Genomic DNA, 23,210 nt, shown 5'->3' on the forward strand with positions numbered 1-23,210 from the left:
AGGTTCATCAGTACCATTTTTTTAAAGATTCCATATATATGTGTTAGCATATGGTATTTGTTTTTCTCTTTCTGTATGACAGACTCTAGGTCCACCCACCTCACTACCAATAACTCAATTTTGTTTCTTTTTACGGCTGAGTAATATTCCATTGTATGTATGTACCACATCTTCTTTATCCATTCAGCTGTCGATGGACATTTCGGTTGGTTCCATGTCCTGTCTATTGTAAATAGTGCTGCAGTGAACACTGTGGTACATGTCTCTTTTTGAATTATGGTTTTCTCAGGGTATATGCCCAGTAGTGGGATTGCTGGGTCATATGATAGTTCTATTTTTACTTTTTTAAGGAAACTCCATACTGTTTTCCATAGTGATTTTATCAATTTACATTCCCACCAACAGTGCAGGAGGGTTCCCTTTTCGCCACACCCTTTTCAGCATTTATTATTTCTAGATTTTTTGATAATGGCCATTCTGACCGGCATGAGGTGAGACCTCATGGTACTTTTGTTTTGCATTTCTCTAATAATTAGTGATGTTGAGCATCTCTTCATGTGCCTCTTGGCCATCTGTATGTCTTCCTTGGTGAAATGTCCATTTAGGTCTTCTGCCCATTTCTTAATTGGATTTTTTTTTTTTGATATTCAGCTCCATGAGCTGTTTGTATATTTTGGAGGTTACTCCTTTGTCTGTTTCATTTGCAAATATTTTCTCCCATTCTGAGGGTTGGTTTTTTGTCCTATTTATGGTTTCCTTTGCTGTGCAAAAGCTTTTAAGTTTAATTAAGTCCCATTTGTTTATTTTTGTTTTTATTTCCATTACTCTAGGAGGTGGGTCAAAAAAGATCTTGCTGTGGTTTATGTCAAAGGGTGTTTCTCCTATGTTTTCCTCTAAGAGTTTTATAGTGTCTGGTCTTAAATTTAGGTCTTTAATCCATTTGGAGTTTATTTTTGTGTATGGTATTAGGCAGTGTTCTTCATTCTTTTACATGTAGCTGTCTAGTTTTCCCAGCACCACTTAGCCTATTTTCTTAGTGTCTCTTTCACCCAAGGCAATGTGAAATTATTGTTTCTTTATAGGATAATAAATTAATAACTAAATCATGTATAAAGTATTAAACTTCTCACAAAAAGATAATAATTTACAGAATTACAGTGCTTCCAAATAGAATTGCTATGTATCCTAGTTGCTGAGAGTTACCAAAACTTTAATAGGATCTATGGGTTTAATTCAGCAAGGAGTCACTACACCTGAGCGTCACAGCTACTCTGAGAAGAGCATGCATATTCTATAGGTTTAAGTAAAGTTACTGTAATTTTCTCCCAGTCTGCAAGAGCAGATATTACACTGGGGTGTTGCCATAATTCAGATATTTTCAGTTAAAATATTAAGCTAAGCCATATGAAATTTTGGAAAAAATCAACAGTTTCACATGGTTCAGCCTAAATATATTCTGCTTATAACATACTTTAAAAAACTTTCTTGGGGGAAAAACAACTTTTGTGTTTGTTTTAACAGAATGATTATTTTTGTTTTATAAAAATCACTTTTGGTGGGAGAGGGAAATGGGGAGTTGTTGTTCCATAGGTACAGAGTTTCAGTCATGCAAGATGAAACCGTTCTAAAGATCTGCTGTACAGCAATGTGCATAGAGTTAACAATACTGTGCTTGACACTTTAAAAATTAAGAGTAGATTTCATGTTATGTGTTTTTTACTACAATAATTATAATAATAAAAAAGATAAGCTTAAAAAGAGAGATTGAATTTCTAGGCCATCCTTCTCTTGGTTGGTCAAATAAACATAATTATTAAGAGTTTTAAAAAAATCACTTTTTATGGCATTTAATAATATCAGACAATGTTAAAAAGAAGTTTTGATCCTAGCTTAAACTTCCAACTTTGTATTCTTCATGATGCTTTCCCCACAGTACTTGGAACTCAATGTCAATTTACTGCATAAATTAATATTAGTGAAATCTATTAATTTTTAGGGCTTTTCTTATTGCAGAAATATATCAATATAAAAAACATGAATTAGTGACTAGATAATGGTTAAACACATACTAAGTACTTTTCTCTGCTTCTCATTCCTTGTACTCAATTACAGTAATAGATACTTCCTATACACACACATTCTTTAAATTAATTCCTTCATCAGATACTTATTGAGTGCTCATTGTGTTCCAGGTACTATGATGGAGCCTGGAGTCAAACTACAAAACAATATGATAGACACTGCAGGAAGAAGCACGAAGTAAGTACAAAGGAAACACCTACCTTGGGATAAGTGGGTAGAGAACAGAAGGGAAGCTTTAAGAAGGAAGAACACTAGAGCAGATAAAGATAAGTGAAATCATAGCAATTTTGTTTCTTACAGATGAAAATTATTTTGAAAGTACTTCATTAAAATTCAACCAGTAAAAATCTTGTAACAACAACAACAAAAAAAGCCACCAACAAACAAACCACCACACCTCAAAACTCAACAACTATATAGTTTGTATTGACCTTGACCATCTAGGCCATATAATTCAAGTACAGAGATAAAAACTCCAATTTCGGATATTTAATTTTTGCAATGTGAAGACCACCTCATCATTTACATCCAGAAAGTACTGTTTGCTTTCACCCATACTAATATCTTATCAACTTCTAGTGTAAATGTAGAGTTAAGTTTATGACTACTTGTTTGGTGCCAAGTTAAATCACCCTATGACAGTATACAAGGTTCAAATGTAGGGGAAGATACAAACAATTCATTGGGGAGTCAGAGAGACATTCCTGAAGAAAAAGCCACACAGTGACTTCGAAAAAGAGTTGGAGTTTGCACTTTCAATTTTTCCTTCCAACAGGTTTTTGTGTTAACTTCATGGCCACTAAAAACCAGATCAAGTACAATCTTCACTAACTCAAAGCTAAATTAAAGTTTTTATAGTTATTAGATGTGCCTCCATATGTAACAACCAGTCTTTAGGGGAAGGACCATCTCATTTTCTTAATAGTGAGTATGGAGAAAACCTGTAACAGGACTTCGAATACCTAACTGGATACAGCTGGACGCATTTAAAAAATTTCTTAATACATTCTGCTAACATTATTTTGTTTATATAACAGTATGAGTACAAACAACAAAAACTTCTTAAACTGTTAAAAAGAAAGCTAAATCGACTACTTCTGCATGTCTATTTAGAAACTTTACCTCAAGCCATAAAAACACATATTTGATTAAAAAGCACTAAGACTGGTGGCTGGCTTCAAGTTAACATTTTGATTGCTGGGATTGAAATTTCCTCTGTTAACTTTTAAAAATAATGATGAGCTTTAAATCCAGACATAATCACTTTTTAAAGATGGATTGTAATCGGTATACAAATGTAAAGTTTTACCTCATTATTTCTTGCAAAAAATGTGAATTTGTCTTTCCTTCTTTTTTTGAGGAATCAAAGTTATCTCTAAAGAAATAACTGCTGAATTTGCAGGATCTTTGGAGGATCTAACTACATGTCTTATTGCCACGCGGTTAACTATTTAAACAACAGCTGTGTCCTTTCTCCAAAGCCCCACGTACCTAGTTTCTGGGGATTATCAAATTCATACCCAGAATCCTCCAGCTTTGGAGGTAGACTCTGAAGACGCCAGTCTGGGTTCAGACCGCAGACGCAGAAACCTACGTGCTTTCCAACCATCCGCTTCGGCCAGCGAGTTCTCCCAGCCCGGAAGTGTTAGGTAACAAAGATACGGGGGCATTGAAAATATGTAGTTAATGCCCTATGTTTACATTTTGGGGGGTTTCTTTTTTAAAAAGGAATAAAAGAAAAAAAGAAACAAAAAACAAAAAAACCCGCTGGGCCCAGCCATCCTAGGACACAGACCCACCAGCTTGCCCGCCGCCACACAGGTGGCTCAGCCGGCTGTCATCCAGGTTTCCACAGCTCCGCCCATCGCTTGACAGACAACCAATAGCGTGAGAGAACTTCAGGAAGCGCGATGACGTAAACGCCGACGCCTGCGTGATGACGCACTGCGTCACCGTCTCCAAGGAGCGGTCTGGGGCACCGGTTTCAAAGTCGCAGGGCGGGCCGAGTGGACTTCCGCTGCTTGGCCCGGGCTTCTCGGCAGTCCTGCAGTCGCTCCACGCTCCGCCAAGGACGCCGCCACCCGGCTGCCCGCCAGCTCTCTCGGCGCTCTCCTGAGTGGCCCAACACGACCCCGAGTGACCCGCGGGACGCCTGTACATCCCTAGTCCCACCTGGCTGGGATTCGGGTGAACGTGGAACAGAATTCACTTGGCGGGTCCCCAGCAAACCTGAAATCTTGTGTCTCGCTTGAGCGAGGGACTCGGCTGGGACTCGGGAGAAGGAGGTGCGGCGGGGCTGTTGGCGCCACGTGAGTAGGATGCAGATTACACCGCTCAAGTGGTAGACAACCTCCGAAGCGTTGCTTTAGATTTGTTTTCCCTCACAGCGAGCTTTGTGTCTTTTTAAGAAAAGTAAAGGTGGTGAAAGCATCAAACAAATTGTATCTAAATGGCCACAGAAATCGACTTTCTGCGAGATCAGAGTAAGCTCCACATTCCTTTATCTAGAATTCTTATATGTAATGTTTAATGTCGTCATTGTTGACTAGTATTTTCTGAATGCCTGTTGGGTGCATGGAAATTTGTAAAAACTTAAAAGAAGACAGCTGCAGAAAAAGCTTGATGGTATATATGAGGATATGTATACATTTCAGCAGAACCGTTTAGTAAATACTGTTAGGTTCCTTAAGCTTATGTGGGACTCTGCTACTCTACTCTGCTACTCATGCTCCTCGCATGCTCTGGAGAAATTAGAGGGCTAATGGCAAGGAAGAGTTTCCAAGTCTGCAGTTAGAACCTAGAGACACAGCTCTGGCCAATTGTTCAAAAGATGTTCATTGAGCTCCTCCTGTTTCTATTATGTGCCAGGTGCTATACCAGCATAGCTATTACAAAGATGAGGAGGACTGTTCTACCCTCAAGAATTTAATTTGAGGAGAGAAGTATATAAATTCCATAAATACACGGAAGTGGCAGCAACTGCCAACTCTTTGCCTCAATTTCCTCACAGGGTTGTTCAAATGATTAAATGACCGTTAAAATATGTATAGGATTTAGAATAGTATCTGACATAGTGCTAAACAAATATTAACTATTACACGGTTATAATTTACTGTGGTCAAGGAAGGCGCCATTTGGGCTGAAACTTGAAGCAGTAATATAAATTTACTAAATAAAGAACTGTGTAGTCGAGTAGAACAATATTTACAACATTGAAGGGATTAGGAATATGCTTTGTTAGAAACTTTTAAGAAGATTTGTTTGAATGGAATATGATGTATATAGGGAAATGGCAAATGGAGCTGAAAGGAAAGAATTTGGCTAGATAGTAAAGAACCTTGTCTGCTTTGTGTTCAGGAGTTTGAACCATTGCACAGGTTATAGGAATCACTGAAAGGAATTCAGTTGAGAGTAACCCGATCAGATTGTGATTTATTTGAAAAGCCCAGTTGGCTGTTAATGAGGAACATGCATTATAGCAGAGTGCAGTTAGGCAATTGTTGTCATTATCCAAGTAAGAAGTGAACTAAGATAGGTTCAGTGAGATTGGAGATGAAGGGATTTGGAAGGAAGAGGTACAGGGCAACTTAGGTTTTTGGCTTGCTTGAGCAATGGAGAAAGTAGGAAAAAAGTGGTACATTCCATTTTGGAAGCATCATAGACCAGTGGTTGAGAACTCAGCCTCTGGATTCAGTCTGTCTGGGCCCATATTTTAGCTCTCTTTCTAGGTCTTTGACCTTGGGCAAGTTACTTAGCTTCTCTATACCTCAATTTTTTCATTTGTAAAATGGGTATAATAGCACAATAACCCTCATGGGATTGTTGTGAGGATTAAATGAGATGATGCAAATAAAGCACTTAGCATGGTGTCTAGCACATTTTAAGTGCACAGTTTATATTATCTAAAATCATTAATGACATTAAAATGATACTATAACATTAGCATTATTTCTTAGGTTTCAAGTGGGAATATCCCTTATCCCATAAGGAGGACTAGCTGGCCACCATCTGAGTGGTGTGGGACAAGAATTGGTGTTGAGTAGTTTGGTTGGGGTGGGGAGAGCTCCTGAGGCATTCATAACCTATGAGTTTTAGAGGAATTCACCAGCCACAATTCTTAAATAAAACTGAAGTCCAAATACCAGAGAGAACGATAGAAGCATAGTAAATTATTTCTTGAAAAATGAGTTCACCAGAAGACGGGGGCATGGAAAAAGGGAATCCTCAGACAGAGGGAGCAGAAGAAGCAAAGGCTTGGAGGCTTGAAATAACTGCTTATTCAGGAAATTGGAGCATGGAATGGTAGGGTTTGCATGAAGAGATGAGAATGAGTGTTAGAAGACTATGAACCTCCCCTTTTTTCCTTTAACTGGACCTCACATGCCAGGTTTAGCTGGTGGGTGACCCCATTAGTTGACCAGCTGAACACCAGTTCAGGTAAATGTAGAAAGCTTGCCCTTCTCCCACTTACCTCTGACCTTCTCTTCATTGCCTTCTGTTGATTTTGGGCCTCCTTTCATTTGTCCTAGCATATTTGTATTACACCATTCCTCTACCTCCATCTGAGAAGGGAGACCTGATAGGCCTTAGAGACCTGTTCAAAGAGGGACTTGTATATTCTTGCCTCCTTTGTCAAAGATAAGGTGACCATATGTGCGTGGGTTTATCTCTGGGCTTTCTATCCTGTTCCATTGATCTATATTTCTGTTTTTGTGCCACTACCATACTGTCTTTTTTTTTTTTAACATCTTTATTGGAGTATAATTGCTTTACAATGGTGTATCAGTTTTTGCTTTACAACAAAGTGAATCAGTTATACATATACATATGTTCCCATATCTCTTCCCTCTTGCATCTCCCTCCCTCCCACCCTCCCTATCCCACCCCTCTAGGTGGTCACAAAGCACCGAGCTGATCTCCCTGTGCTATGCGGCTGCTTCCCACTAGCTAGCTATTTTACGTTTGGTACTGTATATATGTCCGTGCCACTCTCTCGTTTTGTCACAGCTTACCCTTCCCCCTCCCCGTATCGTCAAGTCCATTCTCTAGTAGGTCTGTGTCTTTATTCCTGTCTTACCACTAGGATCTTCATGACATTTTTTTTTCTTAAATTCCATATATATGTGTTAGCATACGGTATTTGTCTTTCTCTTTCTGACTTACTTCACCCTGTATGACAGACTCTAGGTCCATCCACCTCATTACAAATAGCTCAATTTCGTTTCTTTTTATGCCTGAGTAATATTCCATTGTATATATGTGCCACATCTTCTTTATCCATTCATCCGATGATGGACACTTAAGTTGTTTTCATCTCCGGGCTATTGTAAATAGAGCTGCAATGAACATTTTGGTATATGACTCTTTTTGAATTATGGTTTTCTCAGGGTATATGCCCAGTAGTGGGATTACTGGGTCATACGGTAGTTCTATTTGTAGTTTTTTAAGGAACCTCCATACTGTTCTCCATAATGGCTGTACAAACTCACATTCCCACCAGCAGTGTGTTAGTGTTCCCTTTTCTCCACACCCTCTCCAGCATTTATTGTTTGTAGATTTTTTGATGATGGCCATTCTGACTAGTGTGAGATGATATCTCATTGTAGTTTTGACTTGCATTTCTCTAATGATTAATGATGTTGAGCATTCTTTCAAGTGCTTGTTGGCAGTCTGTATATCTTCTTTGGAGAAATGTCTATTTAGGTCTTCAGCCCATTTTTGGATTGGGTTGTTTGTTCTTTTGTTATTGAGCTGCATGAATTGCTTATAAATTTTGGAGATTAATCCTTTGTCAATTGCTTCATTTGCAAATATTTTCTCCCATTCTGAGAGTTGTCGTTTGGTGTTGTTTATGGTTTCCTTTGCTGTGCAAAAGCTTTGACGTTTCATTAGGTCCCATTTGTTTATTTTTGTTTTTATTTCCATTTCTCTAGGAGGTGGGTAACAAAGAATCTTGCTGTGATTTATGTCATAGATTGTTCTGCCTGTGTTTTCCTCTAAGAGTTTGATAGTTTCTGGCCTTACATTTAGGTCTTTAATCCATTTTGAGCTTATTTTTGTGTATGGTGTTAGGGAGTGATCTAATCTCATACTTTTACATGTATCTGTTCAGTTTTCCCAGCACCACTTATTGAAGAGACTGTCCTTTCACCACTGTACATTCCTGCCTCCTTTATCAAAGATAAGGTGACCATATGTGCGTGGGTTTATCTCTGGGCTTTCTATCCTGTTCCATTGATCTATCTTTCTGTTTCTGTGCCAGTACCATACTGTCTTGATTACTGTAGCTTTGTAGTATAGTCTGCAGTCAGAGAGCCTGATTCCTCCAGCTCCGTTTTTCGTTCTCAAGATTGCTTTGGCTATTCGGGGTCTTTTGTGTTTCCATACAAATTCTGAAATTTTTTGTTTTAGTTCTGTGAAAAATGCCAGTGGTAGTTTGATAGGGATTGCATTGAATCTGTAGATTCCTTTGGGTAGTAGAGTCATTTTCACAATGCTGATTCTTCCAATTCAAGAACATGGTATATCTCTCCATCTATTTGTATCATCTTTAATTTCTTTCATCAGTGTCTTATAATTTCCTGCATACAGGTCTTTTGTCTCCTTAGGTAGGTTTATTCCTAGATATTTTATTCTTTTTGTTGCAGTGGTAAATGGGAGTGTTTTCTTGATTTCACTTTCAGAGTTTTCATCATTAGTGTATAGGAATGCCAGAGATTTCTGCGCATTAATGTTGTACCCTGCTACTTTACCAAATTCATTGATTAGCTCTAGTAGTTTTCTGGTAGCATCTTTAGGATTCTCGATGTATAGTATCATGTCATCTGCAAACAGTGACAGCTTTACTGCTTCTTTTCAGATTTGGATTCATTTTATTTCCTTTTCTTCTCTGGTTGCTGTGGCTAAAACTTCCAAAACTATGTTGAATAATAGTGGTGACAGTGGGCAACCTTGTCGTGTTCCTGATTTTAGTGGAAATGCTTTCAGTTTTTTACCATTGAGGACGATGTTGGCTGTGGGTTTGTCATATATGGCCTTTATTATGTTGAGGAAAGTTCCCTCTATGCCTACTTTCTGCAGGGTTTTTATCATAAGTGGGTGTTGAATTTTGTCAAAAGCTTTCTCTGCATCTATTGCGATGATCATATGGTTTTTCTCCTTCAATTTGTTAATATGGTGTGTCACGTTGATTGATTTGCATATATTGAAGAATCCTTGCATTCCTGGAATAAACCCCACTTGATCATGGTGTATGATCCTTTTAATGTGCTGTTGGATTCTGTTTGCTAGTATTTTGTTGAGGATTTTTGCATCTGTGTTCATCAGTGATATTGGTCTGTAGTTTTCTTTCTTTGTGACATCCTTGCCTGGTTTTGGTATCAGGGTGATGGTGGCCTCGTAGAATGAGTTTGGGAGTGTTCCTCCCTCTGCTATATTTTGGAAGAGTTTGAGAAGGATGGGTGTTAGCTCTTCTCTAAATGTTTGATCGAATTCGCCTGGGAAGTTGTTTGTTGGAATATTTTTAATCACAGTTTCAATTTCAGAGCCTGTGATTGGTCTGTTCATATTTTCTATTTGTTCCTGATTCAGTCTTAGCAGGTTGTGCATTTCTAAGAATTTGTCCATTTTTTCCAGGTTGTCCATTTTATTCTCATAGAGTTGCTTGTAGTAATCTCTCATGATCTTTTGTATTTCTGCAGTGTCAGTTGTTACTTCTCCTTTTTCATTTCTAATTCTATTCATTTGAGTCTTCTCCCTTTTTTTCTTGATGAGTCTGGCTAATGGTTTATCAATTTTGTTTATCTTCCCAAAGAACCAGCTTTTAGTTTTATTGATCTTTGCTATGGTTTCCTTCATTTCTTTTTCATTTATTTCTGATCTGATCTTTATGATTTCTTTCCTTCTGCTAACTTTGGGGTTATTTTTTTCTTCTTTCTCTAATTGCTTTAGGTGCAAGGTTAGGTTGTTTATTCGAGATGTTTCCTGTTTCTTAAGGTAGGATTGTATTGCTGTAAACTTCCTTCTTAGAACTACTTTTGCTGCATCCCATAGGTTTTGGGTCGTTGTGTCTCCATTGTCATTTGTTTCTAGGAATTTTTTGATTTCTCTTTGATTTCTTCAGTGATCACTTCGTTATCAAGAAGTGTATTGTTTAGCGTCCATGTGTTTGTATTTTTTACAGATCTTTTCCTGTATTTGATATCTAGTCTCATAGCGTTGTGGTTGGAAAGGATGCTTGATACAATTTCAATTTTCTTAAATTTACCAAGGCTTGATTTGTGACCCAAGATATGATCTATGCTGGAGAATGTTCCATGAGCACTTGAGAAAAATGTGTATTCTGTTGTTTTTGGTTGGAATGTTCTATAAATATTAATTAAGTCCATCTTGTTTAATGTATCATTTAAAGCTTGTGTTTCCTTATTTATTTTCATTTTGGATGATCTGTCCATTGGTGAAAGTGGGGTGTTAAAGTCCCCTACTATGATTGTGTTACTGTCGATTTCCCCTTTTATGGCTGTTAGTATTTGCCTTATGTATAGAGGTGCTCCTATGTTGGGTGCACAAATATTTACAATTGTTATATCTTCTTCTTGGATCGATCCGTTGATCATTATGTAGTGTCCTTCTTTGTCTCTTTTGATAGTCTTTATTTTAAAGTCTATTTTGTCTGATATGAGAATTGCTACTCCAGCTTTCTTTTAATTTCCATTTGCATGGAATATCTTTTTCCATCCCCTTACTTTCAGTCTGTATGTGTCTCTAGGTCTGAAATGGGTCTCTTGTAGACAGCATATATATGGGTCTTGTTTTTTTATCCATTCAGCCAATCTTTGTCTTTTGCCGGGAGCATTTAGTTCATTTACATTTAAGGTAATTATTAATCCGTATGTTCCTATTCCCATTTTCTTAATTGTTTTGGGTTCATTATTGTAGGTCTTTTCCTTCTCTTGTGTTTCTTGCCTAGAGAAGTTCCTTTAGCATTTGTTGTAAAGCTGGTTTGGTGGTGCTGAACTCTCTCAGCTTTTGCTTGTCTGTAAACGTTTTAATTTCTCCATCAAATCTGAATGAGATCCTTGCTGGGTAGAATAATCTTGGTTGTAGGTTTTTCTCCTTCATCACTTTAAATACGTCCTGCCAGTCCCTTCTGTCTTGCAGAGTTTCTGCTGAAAGATCAGCTGTTAACCTTATGGGGATTCCCTTGTGTGTTATTTGTTTTTTTTCCCTTGCTGCTTTTAATATGTTTTCTTTGTATTTAATTTTTGACAGTTTGATTAATATGTGTCTTGGCATATTTCTCCTTGCATTTATCCTGTATGGGACTCTGTGTGCTTTTTGGACTTGATTAACTATTTCATTTCCCATATTAGGGAAGTTTTCAACTATAATCTCTTCAAATATTTTCTCAGTCCCTTTCTTTTTCTCTTCTTCTTCTAGAACCCCTATAATTTGAATGTTGGTGTGTTTAATGTTGTCCTAGAGGTCTCTGAGACTGTACTCAGTTCTTTTCATTCTTTTTTCTTTATTCTGCTGTGCAGTAGTTATTTCCACTGTTTTATCTTCCAGGTCACTTATCCTTTCTTCTGCCTCAGTTATTCTGCTATTGATCCCTTCTAGAGTATTTTTAATTTCATTTATTGTGTTGGTCATCGTTGCTTGTTTCATCTATAGTTCTTCTAGGTCCTTGTTAAATGTTTCTTGCATTTTGTCTATTCTATTTCCAAGATTTTGGATCATCTTTACTATCATTCTGAATTTTCAGGTAGACTGCCTATTTCCTCTTCATTTGTTAGGTCTGGTGGGTTTTTATCTTGCTCCTTCATCTGCTGTGTGTTTTTCTGTCTTCTGATTTTGCTTATCTTACTGTGTTTGGGGTCTTCTTTTTGCAGGCTGCAGGTTCGTAGTTCCTGTTTTTTTTGGTGTCTGTCCCCAGTGGCTAAAGTTGGTTCAGTGGGTTGTGTAGGCTTCCTGGTGGAGGGGACTAGTGCCTGTGTTCTGGTGGATGAGGCTGGACCTTGTCTTTCTGATGGGCAGGTGCACGTCTGGTGGTGTGTTTTGGGGTGTCTGTGGACTTATTATGATTTTAGGCCAGCCTCTCTGCTAATGGGTGGGGTTGTGTTCCTTTCTTGCTAGTTGTTTGGCATAGGGTTTCTAGCACTGTAGCTTGCTGCTCATTGAGTGAAGCTGGGTGTTGGTGTTGAGATGGAGATCTCTGGGAGATTTTCGCCATTCGATACTATGTGGAGCTGGGAGGTCTCTTGTGTACCAGTGTCCTGAAGTTGGTTCTCCCACCTCAGAGGCTTGGTACTGACTCCTGGCTGCCGCACCAAGAGCCTTTCATCCACATGGCTCAGAATAAAAGGGAGATAAAGCATAAAGAAAGAAAGAAAAAGAAAGAAGGGAAGAAAGAGAGAGAAAGGGAGAGAGAGAGAGGAGAGGGAGGGAGGCAGGAAGGAAGGAAGAAAGGGAGGGAGGGAGGAAGGAGGGAAGGAAGGAAAGAAAGAAAGAAAGATAAAATAAAATACAAGAAAATAAAGTTATTAAAATAAAAAATAATTATTAAGAAAAAAAAATTTTTTTTAAAGAAAAAAAAACCCACAAAAAAACGGACGGATAGGACACTAGGACAAATGGTGAAAGTAAACCTGTACAGACAAAATCACACAGAAGCATACACATACACACTCACAAAAAGAGGAAAAGGGAAAAAATAATAAATCTTGCTCTCAAAGTCCACCTCCTAAATTTGGGATGATTTGTTTTCTGTTCAGGTATTCCACCAATGCAGGGTACATCAAGTTGATTGTGGAGCTTTAATCCTCCGCTTCTCAGGCTGCTGGGAGAGATTTCCCTTTCTCTTCTTTGTTTGCACAGCTCCCGGGGCTTAGCTTTGGATTTGGCCCTGCCTCTGTGTGTAGGTTGCCGGAGGGCGTCTGTTCTTCCCTCAGACAGGACGGGGTTAAAGGAGCAGCTGCTTCGGGGACTGTGGCTCACTCAGGCCGGGGAGATGGAGGGGTATGGAGTGCGGGGTGAGCCTATGGCAGCAAAAGCCAGCGTGACGTTGTAGTAGCCCGAGGCGCGCCATGCGCTCTCCCAGGGAAGCCGTCCCTGGATCACGTGACCCCGACAGTGGCGGGCTGCACAGGCTCCCCGAAGGGGGGTGTGGATAGTGACCTGTGCTCTCACTCAGGCTTCTTTGTGGCGGTAACAGCAGCCTTAGCATCTCATGCCCGTCTCTGGGGTCTGCGCTTTTAGCCCTGGCTCGTGCCCATCTCTGGAGCTCTTTTAAGCAGTGCTCTTAATCCCGTTTCCACGTGCACCAGGAAACAAAGAGGGAAGAAAAAGTCTCTTGCCTCTTCAGCAGGTCCAGACTTTTCCCCGGACTCCCTCTCGGCTAGCCGTGGTGCATTAATCCCCTGCAGGCTGTGTTCACGCCGCCAGCCCCAGTCCTTTCCCTGCGCTCCAACCAAGGCCCAAGCCGCAGCTCCCAGCCCTGCCCACCCCGGTGGGTGAGCAGAAAAGCCTCTTGTGCTGGTGAGTGCGGGTTGGCACTGATCCTCTGTGCGGGAATCTCTCCACTTTGCCTTCTGCCCTCCTGTTGCTGTGCTCTCCTCCACAGCTCCGAAGCTTTCCCCCTCTGCCACCCGCAGTCTCCGCCCGCGAAGGGGCATCCTAGTGTGTGGAAACCTTTCCTCCTTCACAGCTCCCTCCCACTGGTGCAGGTCCCGTCCCTATCCTTTTGTCTCTGTTTATTCTTTTTTCTTCTGCACTACCCAGGTATGTGGGGACTTTCTTGCCTTTTGGGAGGTCTGAGGTCTTCTGCCAGCGTTCAGTAGGTGTTCTGTAGGAGTTGTTCCACGTGTAGCTGTATTTCTGATGTATCTGTGGGGAGGAAGGTGATCTCTGCCTCTTACTCTTCCACCATCTTCCCCTCGTCGAGTCTACTGTCTTGCTTACTGTAGCTTTGTAGTATAGTCTTAAGTCAGGGAGCCTGATTCCTCCAGCTCCGTTTTTCTTTCTCAAGATTTCTATGGCTATTCAGGGTCTTTTGTGTTTTCATACAAATTGTGAAACTTTTTGTTCTATTTCTGTGAAAAATGCCAGTGATAGTTTCATAGGGATTGCATTGAATCTGTAGATTGCTTTGGGTAGTAGAGTCATTTTCACAATGTTGATTCTTCCAATCCAAGAACATGGTATATCTCTTCATCTATTTGTATCACCTTTAATTTCTTTCATCGGTGTCTTATAATTTTCTGCATACAGGTCTTTTGTCTTCTTAGGTAGGTTTATTCCTAGATATTTTATTCTTTTTGTTGCAATGGTAAATGGGAGTGTTTCTTAATTTCACTTTTAGATTTTTCATCATTAGTGTATAGGAATGCTAGATATTTCTGTGCATTAATTTTGTGTCCTGCTACTTTACCAAATTCATTGATTAGCTCTAGTAGTTTTCTGGTAGCATCTTTAGGACTCTCTATGTATAGTATCATGTCATCTGCAAACAGTGACAGCTTTACTTCTTCTTTTCCGATTTGGATTCCTTTTATTTCCTTTTCTTCTCTGATTGCTGTGGCTAAAACTTCCAAAACTATGTTGAATAATAGTGGTGTGAGTGGGCACCGTTGTCGTGTTCTTGATCTTAGTGGAAATGATTTCAGTTTTTCACAATGAGGACGATGTTGTCTGTGGGTTTGTCATATATGGCCTTTATTATCTTGAGGACATTTCCCTCTATGCCTACTTTCTGGAGTGTTTTTTATCATAAATGGGTGTTGAATTTTGTCGAAAGCTTTCTCTGCATCTATTGAGATTATCATATGGTTTTTCTCCTTCAATTTGTTAATATGGTGTATCACGTTGATTGATTTGCGTATATTGAAGAATCCTTGCATTCCTGGAATAAACCCCACTTGATCATGGTGTATGATCCTTTTAATGTGCTGTTGGATTCTGTTTGCTAGTATTTTGTTGAGGATTTTTGCATCTGTGTTCATCGGCGATATTGGTCTGTAGTTTTTTTTCTTTGTGACATCTTTGTCTGGTTTTGGCATCAGGGTGATGGTGGCCTCGTAGAATGAGTTTGGGAGTGTTCCTCCCTCTGCTGTGTTTTGGAAGAGTTTGAGAAGGATAGGTTTAAGCTGTTCTCTAAATGTTTGATAGAATTCACCTGTGAAGCCATCTGGTCCTGGGCTTTTGTTTGTTGGAAGATTTTAAATCACAATTTCAATTTCAGTGCTTGTGATTGGTCTGTTCATATTTTCTATTTGTTCCTGATTCAGTCTTGGCAGGTTGTGCATTTCTAAGATTTTGTCCATTTCTTCCAGGTTGTCCATTTTATTGGCATATCATTGCTTGTAGTAATCTCATGATCCTGTGTATTTCTGTAAGTAGTGCTGGGAAAACTGGACAGGTACATGTAAAAGTATGAAATTAGAACACTCCCTAACACCATACACAAAAATAACCTCAAAATGGATTAAAAACCTAAATGTAAGGCCAAACACTATAAAACTCTTATAGGAAAACATAGGCAGAACACTTTATGACATACATCACAGCAAGATCCTTTTTGACCCACCTCCTAGAGAAATGTAAATAAAAACAAAAATAAACAAATGCGACCTAATGAAACTTAAAAGCTTTTCCACAGCAAAGGAAACCATAAACAAGACGAAAAAACAACCCTCAGAATGGGAGAAAATATTTGCAAATGAAGCAACTGACAAACGATTAATCTCCAAAATTTACAAGCAACTCATGCAGCTCAATATCAAAAAAACAAACAACCCAATCCAAAAATGGGCAGAAGACCTAAAGAGACATTTCTCCAAAGAAGATATACAGATTGCCAACAAACACATGTAAGAATGCTCAGCATCATTAATCATTAGAGAAATGCAAATCAAAACTACAATGAGATATCATCTCACACCAGTCAGAATGGCCATCATCAAAAAATCTACAAGCAATAAATGCTGGAGAGGGTGTGGAGAAAAGGGAACCCTCTTGCACTGTTGGTGGGAATGTAAATTGATATAGCCACTGTGGAGAGGTCATGGAGGTTCCTTAAAAAATTAAAAATAGAGCTACCACATGACCCAGTAATTCTACTACTGGGCATATACCCTGAGAAAACCATAATTCAAAAAGATTCATGTACCAAAATGTTCATTGCAGCTCTGTTTACAATAGCCAGGAAATGGAAGCAACCTAAGTGTCCATCAACAGGTGAATGGATAAAGAAGATGTGGCACATATATACAATGGAATATTACTCAGCCATAAAAAGAAACAAAATTGAGTTATTTGTAGTGAGGTGGGTGGACCTAGAGTTTGTCATACAGAGTGAAGTAAGTCAGAAAGAGAAAAACAAATACTGTATGCTCACACATATGTATGGAATCTAAAAAAAGAAAAAAAGAAGGTCATGAAGAATCTATGGGCAAGACGGGAATAAAGACACAGACCTACTAGAGAATGGACTTGAGGATATGGGGAGGGGGAAGGGTAAGCTGTGACAAAGTGAGGGAGTAGCATGGACATATATACACTTCCAAAAGTAAAATAGATAGCTAGTGGGAAGCAGCCGCATAGCACAGGGAGATCAGCTTTGTGCTTTGTGACCACCTAGAGTGGTGGGATGGGGGGGAGAGGATGGTTGCAAGAGGGAAGAGATATGGTAACATATGTATATGTGTAGCTGATTCACTTTGTTTTAAAGCAGAAACTAACACACCATTGTAAAGCATTTGTACTCCAGTAAAAATGTTAAAAAGAAAAAAAGTAATTGTGTTTCCTCTGCTTAAAAAAAAAAAAAAAGAGGGACTTGTATATCAAACTAAGGAGTGAAGAATTCATTCTTCTAGTGGGTGTTGTAACCAGTAGGGATGGATCCTTTTTTTTTCTTTGTTTTCATTCTCTTAAGAGTGTCTTTCACAGAGCAAAAGTTTTTAATTTTGATGAAGTTCAGTTCATCAATTTGTTCTTTTATGGTTGTGTCATATCTAAGAAATCTTTGCCTTACTCAGGGCTACAAAGATTATCTTCTATGTGGTCTTCCAGAAGTTTTGTAGTTTTAGGTTTTACATTCAAATCTATGAAACATTTTGAGTTAAATTTTGTACAAGATGTAAGGTAAAGGTCAAGGTTCATTTTTTTTGTATATGGATGCCCTTTTAAAAAGACTATCCTTTCTCCATTAAATTACCTTTGCATCTTTGTTAAAAATCAGTTGTACATATTTGTGTAGATCCATTTCTGTTTTGTTCTGTTCCGTTGATTATCTGGAAACCAGTATCCCACTCTCTTGATTATTACAGTTTTATAGTAAGTCAGATAGTGTTGGCCTTTCAGATTTGTTCTTTTTCACAGTTGTTTTGACTATCATAGGTCCTTTGCACTTCCATATACATTTGAGAATCAGGTTGTCAATTTCTACAAAAAAAGGTGCTGGGATTTTGATAGGCATTGTATTGACTTTGATCAATTTGTGTAGATTCATTTAATGATATTGAGTCCTCTGACAAATGAAAAAATATATCTCTCAATTTATATAGCTCTTCTTTAATTTTTTCTTAGTAATATTTTATAATTTTTAGTATATAGGTTTTGCACATATTTTGTCAGATTTATCCCTATGTATTGCTGTTTTTGATACCGTTGTAAATGGTATTATTCTTTTACTTTCAATTTCTGAATTATCATTGCTAGTATATAGAAATACTTTTTGTGCGTGCGTGTGTGTGTGTATGTGTATTTTATTTTACACTACCATCTTTCAAAGCTCACTTGTTCTAGTAGGTTTTTTATAGAGTCCATCAGGTTTTCTGCATTGACAATCTTTTCATCTGTAAATGAAGATGGTTTTACTTCTTCCTTTCCACTTTGGATGCCTTTCATTTCATTTTCTTGCTTTATTGCACTGGCTAGAACCTTGAGTACATTGTTGAATGGAAATGGTTGGAGTGGACATCCTTGTGTTGTTGCTGATTTTAGGGAGAAAGCATCTGTTTTTCAAAATTAAATATGATGCTAACTGTAGTTTTTTCATTGATGTTCTTATTAGGTTGAGGATGTTCATTTCTATTCCCAGTTTTCTGAGAGTTTTTATCAGAATGAGTGTTGGATTATTTTTCCAAATGCTTTTTCTGCATTTATTGAGATGATCAGATGTTTTTTCCATTTTTAGTTTTTTAATAGGGTGATCTATATAGATTACTTTTCAATGTCAAACCTGCCTTTTTGAGATAAACTCTTCTTAGTCCTAATGTATTATCTTTTTTATACATTGTTGAATTTGATTATCTAAAAAGTTTATTTAAAATCTTAACATCTGCGTACATAACACCTTTTTAAAAAAAATTTTTTTGGCCGCGCCGTAGCATGTGGACTCTTAGTTCCCCAACCGGGGATCGAACCTGGGCCCCCTGCCTTGGGAGCGTAGAGTCTTACCCACTGGACCACCAGGGAAGTCCCATGAAGCCTTTAAAAAAAAAAAGTTTTTTCTAATGTCTTTGTCTGGTTTTGGTATCAAGTAATGCTGGCCTCAGACTTACTTGGAAAATATTTTGTCCTTTTCAGTTTTCTGGAAGACCTTTGTGTAGAATTGGTATTATTTCTTCCTTAAATGTTTGGTAGAATTTACCAGTGAAGCCAACTGGATCTAGAGCTTTCTTTGTGGGAAGTATTTCAAACTGTAAATTCAATTGCTTTAATAAAGGGTTAGTACTCTTTTGTTTATGCAAGACAGACCCTTCCCAGATCTTATATATATGGAGTTCTGTCTCTGTACAGCTTTCTCTCCTATTGATTGTCCTGCCAACTCTAGTTTACTTGGTTTCCACTGAGTCTCAGCTTCATCTCCTTAGCTCAGAGGATTTGCTGATCTCTGCCTGCATTTTCCCTCCTTTTACTGTGGCCAGAAATGTTGCTCAAGTCAGTAAGGTGGGACAATCACAGGGCTCACTTCATTTGTTTTGTGTCTGTCATTATCAGTGTCTGATGTGTGTTTGCCTGGAAAACCATTGTTTCATTTGTTTGGTTTTTTTGGTGTGTCAGGTGGGAAAGTGGACCATTTTACTTTATCTTGAGCATAAGCAGAAGTCCTATTAAATTTGCCCAACTTTTGAAATCTTAAACACAAATATCTTACTCCCACTATAACTTTTCTTTGACCTCATTGAGACCTCTATTCTTTGAACCCTTCATTTTCTTCCATTTCCTTAACTCCTTCCCAGTTTGTTTTTACTACTTCCTTACATAGGCTGTAACAGTTTCCCATTGGTTCATCTGTTCTCTTGTAAGTAATCTTAATGTGATTATGCCCCTGCTTTTCTGTCACACATGCCTGGTAATACCTTATCCTGAGTTTGATTTTACAGTTCTCATACCCATCTGTTCAATAACCATAGATAAAAACCTCCTGGATAAGTGCCACCACAGTTTCAAGGTTATCTCATAACTAATAAGTAATTGGGCTGGGATTTGAACCCAGGCAGTCTAGTTTGAACCCAGTATCTATCTTCTTTACCACCCAGCAAAGACACTTGCATGAAAGAAAATTATAGGCATGTTTTACTTATGCACACAGAAACTAAAATCCTAAATAAAATATTAATAAATTGAATCCATCAATGAATATAAGTTCATGTGTGTGTTTGTGTGTGCATAGATATATAATATACATACAATCATCTTCATACTGGGTTCATCCCACCAGTGGAAGGGTAGTTAGCATTAGAAAATTATTCAGTACATAAGAGAAGAACTAGATTAATGGAGCAACATATCAAATTTATGGATTAGAGCACTCAATATAGTAAACATGTCAATTTCCCCACAAATTAATGGGTAGATTCAATGCAATCCCAAACCTAAATTTGAAAACATGGTTCTAAACTCTATGTTGATGAGCTAGGAGTAGCCAAAAGAGTTTTAAAGAGCATCAAGGTGGGAAATTTTATTTTACCAGCTATTAAGACTGATTATAAATATCCAATTATTAAATCAATATTATATTGGCAAAAAGATAAGTACATAGATCAGTTAGCACAGAAACAAACACATACATCTCCAGACATTTGTTATCTGAAAGAACAGGCAACACAAATCAGTGGGAAAGGATAGGCTGTTCAACAAATGGTGCTACGACAATTGGGTATCCAAATGGGAGAGAAAAAATAATAAAGATATCTTTCTCACACCATATAGAAAAATTATCTCCAGATTGATTGAAGGAATAAATTCTCTTTAAACTTTCAGAAAAAAATTTAAGAGGGTGTCTTTTTGATCTCAGGATCATAGAAGATTTCTTAAAGAGATAAACATTTTTGACTGAAAGGAAAATATATATGAATAGACAACATTAGAAATAAAAACTTGGATATCACAAGAAACACCATCAATATAATGACTAGCCCAGCCACAAGAAAGGAGAATATATTTATAATAAATATAACGAAGAGTTGATTACCATTCACAATTTAAAAAGTTTTCACAAACAAAAATACATTCACACTAATAGAAAAATGGTAAAGAATATGATAGGTCATTTACAAAAAATAAAACCTGAAGAGCTACTAAAAATATGAAAATGTCAATCTCATCAATAATCCAGAAAATGCAAATTAAACAATGAGATAAGTGCTTGTTCAATGAAGGAAATGGTAGATTTAAGTTATAGTAAAATTTCTTCCAGATTAAAGTCAGTCTATGAAGATTGTTTTCTCTCATTAATACACAATTGACTTCTTAACCTATTTTATTTACTGAGACATCAGATTTAGTGTTTTTTCTTATTTAAAACCCTATCAGGAAAAAAAAGAAGTAGTTTGTACTGGGATTATTATATCCCTGGTCTTATTGCAACCTCCTTTTGAGACTGTGAGAGAAGAGTAATAAGCAGAAACTAGATCCTAATTTTAGTGCTATGTGTCAGGTAACTCTCTTAAAAGTTCTGAGGGTAACAATAAAAAAAGAAATAATTCCTTTTAAACTCAAAGTTAAAAATGATTTAAATTATTAATACTTTATAATTATTCCTTTATCAGAATCACATATATGTCATATTTCTCCACCAAATTATGTGTGCTTTCAAGGAAGAAACTGTTATCTGACATTAACAGTGTAGAATGTATACATTTTATCTGTGTAATTTTATATTTATTTATTTATTTGTATATATAGTTAATATATATGTGCATATATATGTATATTTGCTAATGTGTAACATGCAGAAAGTAGAGAAAACAAATATAAAGCTAAGAGAATTATTACAAAGCTCAAAACTCATATAACCATAACCCAGGTCAACAAATAGAACATTGCTAGCACCCCAGAAGCCCTCTTGTGATCATACCCATGTCCTCCTCCCCAAAGATAATCAAATATAACTAATATCTTTAATTTTACACTGTAAAAACTGTTTTGCCTGTGTTTGAAAGTTATATAAATGGAATCGTAAACCATGCGTCCTTCTGTGTTTGGCTTCTTTTATTTAATATTATGTTTTTGAGATTTATTCATACTCTTGCATGTAGATGTAGTACGTTCATTTTCATTGCTATAGAATATTCTAGTTTATAAATTTATCACTTTTATCTATTCTTCTTTTGATAGTTACTTGCAGTTGTTTCCAGTTTGGGGGCCACTGAGAATAATGCTGTTACCAACATTTTTTGTCATGGCCCTTGGAGCTCAAGTGCACACATTTTGGTTGGGTATATTCCTAGGAATTAAATGTGTGTTTAAAATTCTACTAATTTACACTCCCACCAGCAGTGTATGGGAGTTTTCTTTATTCCATGTTGTCACCAGCATTTGTCTTTTAGTTTTAGCTCTTTATTTTATTGTAATTTTAATTTGTGTTTTCCTGGTGTCTAATGAGGTTGACAGCTTTTCTATGTTTTTTGGGCACCTGGATAACCTTTTTGTGAAATACTAATTAAGTCTTTTTACCACTTTGTTTATAGGATTGCCTGCCTTTTAACTGATAGAAGTTCTTTGTATATTCTAGAAATAAGCCCTTTGTCAGTTATAGGTGTTGGAAATATCTTCTCCATGTTTGTGGCTTGCATTTTTCCTCTCTTAACAGTCTCTTTTTGATGAACAGAAGTTCTTAATTTTAATGTAGTCCAGTTTGTCATTTTTTCTTTTATGATTAGTGCTATTTGTGCTTTGATTAAAAAAATCTTTCCCTATCATAAGGCTATAAAGACCTTTTTTTTTTCTCTTTTAGAATTTATTGTTTTGGCATTCACAGATCTTCATTTCACATAAAATTGATTTTTATGGGTGACGTTTTCTTCTTTTCCATGAGCATATCCAGCTGACCTAGAACCACTTACAAAAAGATTGTCCTTCTCCCCTCACTGCTCTGGAGTGCCCCTTTGATCACAATTCAAGTGCTCATATATACATGGGTATACTTCTGGATCCTGGATTCTCTTCCATTGGTCAATTTTATCCTTATATGACTATCACAGAGTCTAAATGCCTATAGTTTTATGATAAATCTTGATAGCTGGTAGAACAAGTCCCCCTGCCCCGGTTCTTCTTTCACAAAATATTAGCTATCCTTTTTTTTTTTGTGATACGCGGGCCTCTCACTGTTGTGGCCTCTCCCGTTGCGGAGCACAGGCTCCACACGCGCAGGCTCAGCGGCCATGGCTCATGGGCCCAGCCGGTCCGCGGCATGTGGGATCTTCCCGGACCGGGGCACGAACCCGTGTCCCCTGCATCGGCAGGCAGACTCTCAACCACTGCGCCACCAGGGAAGCCCAGCATTATCTATTCTTGTTGCATTTCCACCTGTATTTTATTATATTTTTTATCTTAGTTTTATGGGTAGGGCATCTCATTGTTATTTTTTTAAAATAGAACTTTATTGGAGTATAATTGCTTCACAACGCTGTGTTAGTTTCTGTTACACACCAAAGTGAATCAGCCATATGTATACATATGTCCCTATATTTCATTATTTTAATTTGCTTTTCCCCAATGCACAATGCTTATCATTTTCCAATGATTTCCCAATGTTGATCAACTTATACATGCTTATTTCCCATCTGTATATATTATTCTGTAAGGTGTCTACTCATATTGCCATATTTGTTTTAATTTGGTAT

At 37.5% G+C, this 23,210-nt stretch overlaps 2 protein-coding genes across 5 annotated transcripts in view; one reads left to right on the forward strand and one right to left on the reverse strand.

Annotated features, from left to right (window-relative positions):
• LOC309793142 (UPF0462 protein C4orf33) overlaps window positions 1–3,948 on the reverse strand; it is a 60,949-nt gene extending 57,001 nt beyond the window's left edge. Inside the window, exon 1 of one of the 2 annotated variants that reach the window (XM_082603459.1) lies at window positions 3,882–3,948. The gene's annotated coding sequence lies outside the window, so the exon portion shown is untranslated. The other variant, XM_082603460.1, reaches the window with a different exon arrangement.
• A 352-nt stretch (window positions 3,949–4,300) lies between these two features.
• SCLT1 (sodium channel and clathrin linker 1) overlaps window positions 4,301–23,210 on the forward strand; it is a 283,591-nt gene continuing 264,681 nt past the window's right edge. For 2 of the 3 annotated variants that reach the window (XM_082603422.1, XM_082603420.1), the window contains exon 1: window positions 4,441–4,565. In XM_082603422.1, coding sequence (XP_082459548.1) covers window positions 4,532–4,565 — 34 coding nt within the window. In that variant the 5' untranslated portion in view covers window positions 4,441–4,531. Of the gene's footprint in view, window positions 4,392–4,440; window positions 4,566–23,210 lie in introns of those variants that run through there. The other variant, XM_082603421.1, reaches the window with a different exon arrangement.

The sequence above is a fragment of the Mesoplodon mirus genome, assembly GCF_964341445.2.
Source record: "Mesoplodon mirus genome assembly, chromosome: 2".
In the NCBI taxonomy this organism is placed as follows: Eukaryota; Metazoa; Chordata; class Mammalia; order Artiodactyla; family Ziphiidae; genus Mesoplodon; species Mesoplodon mirus.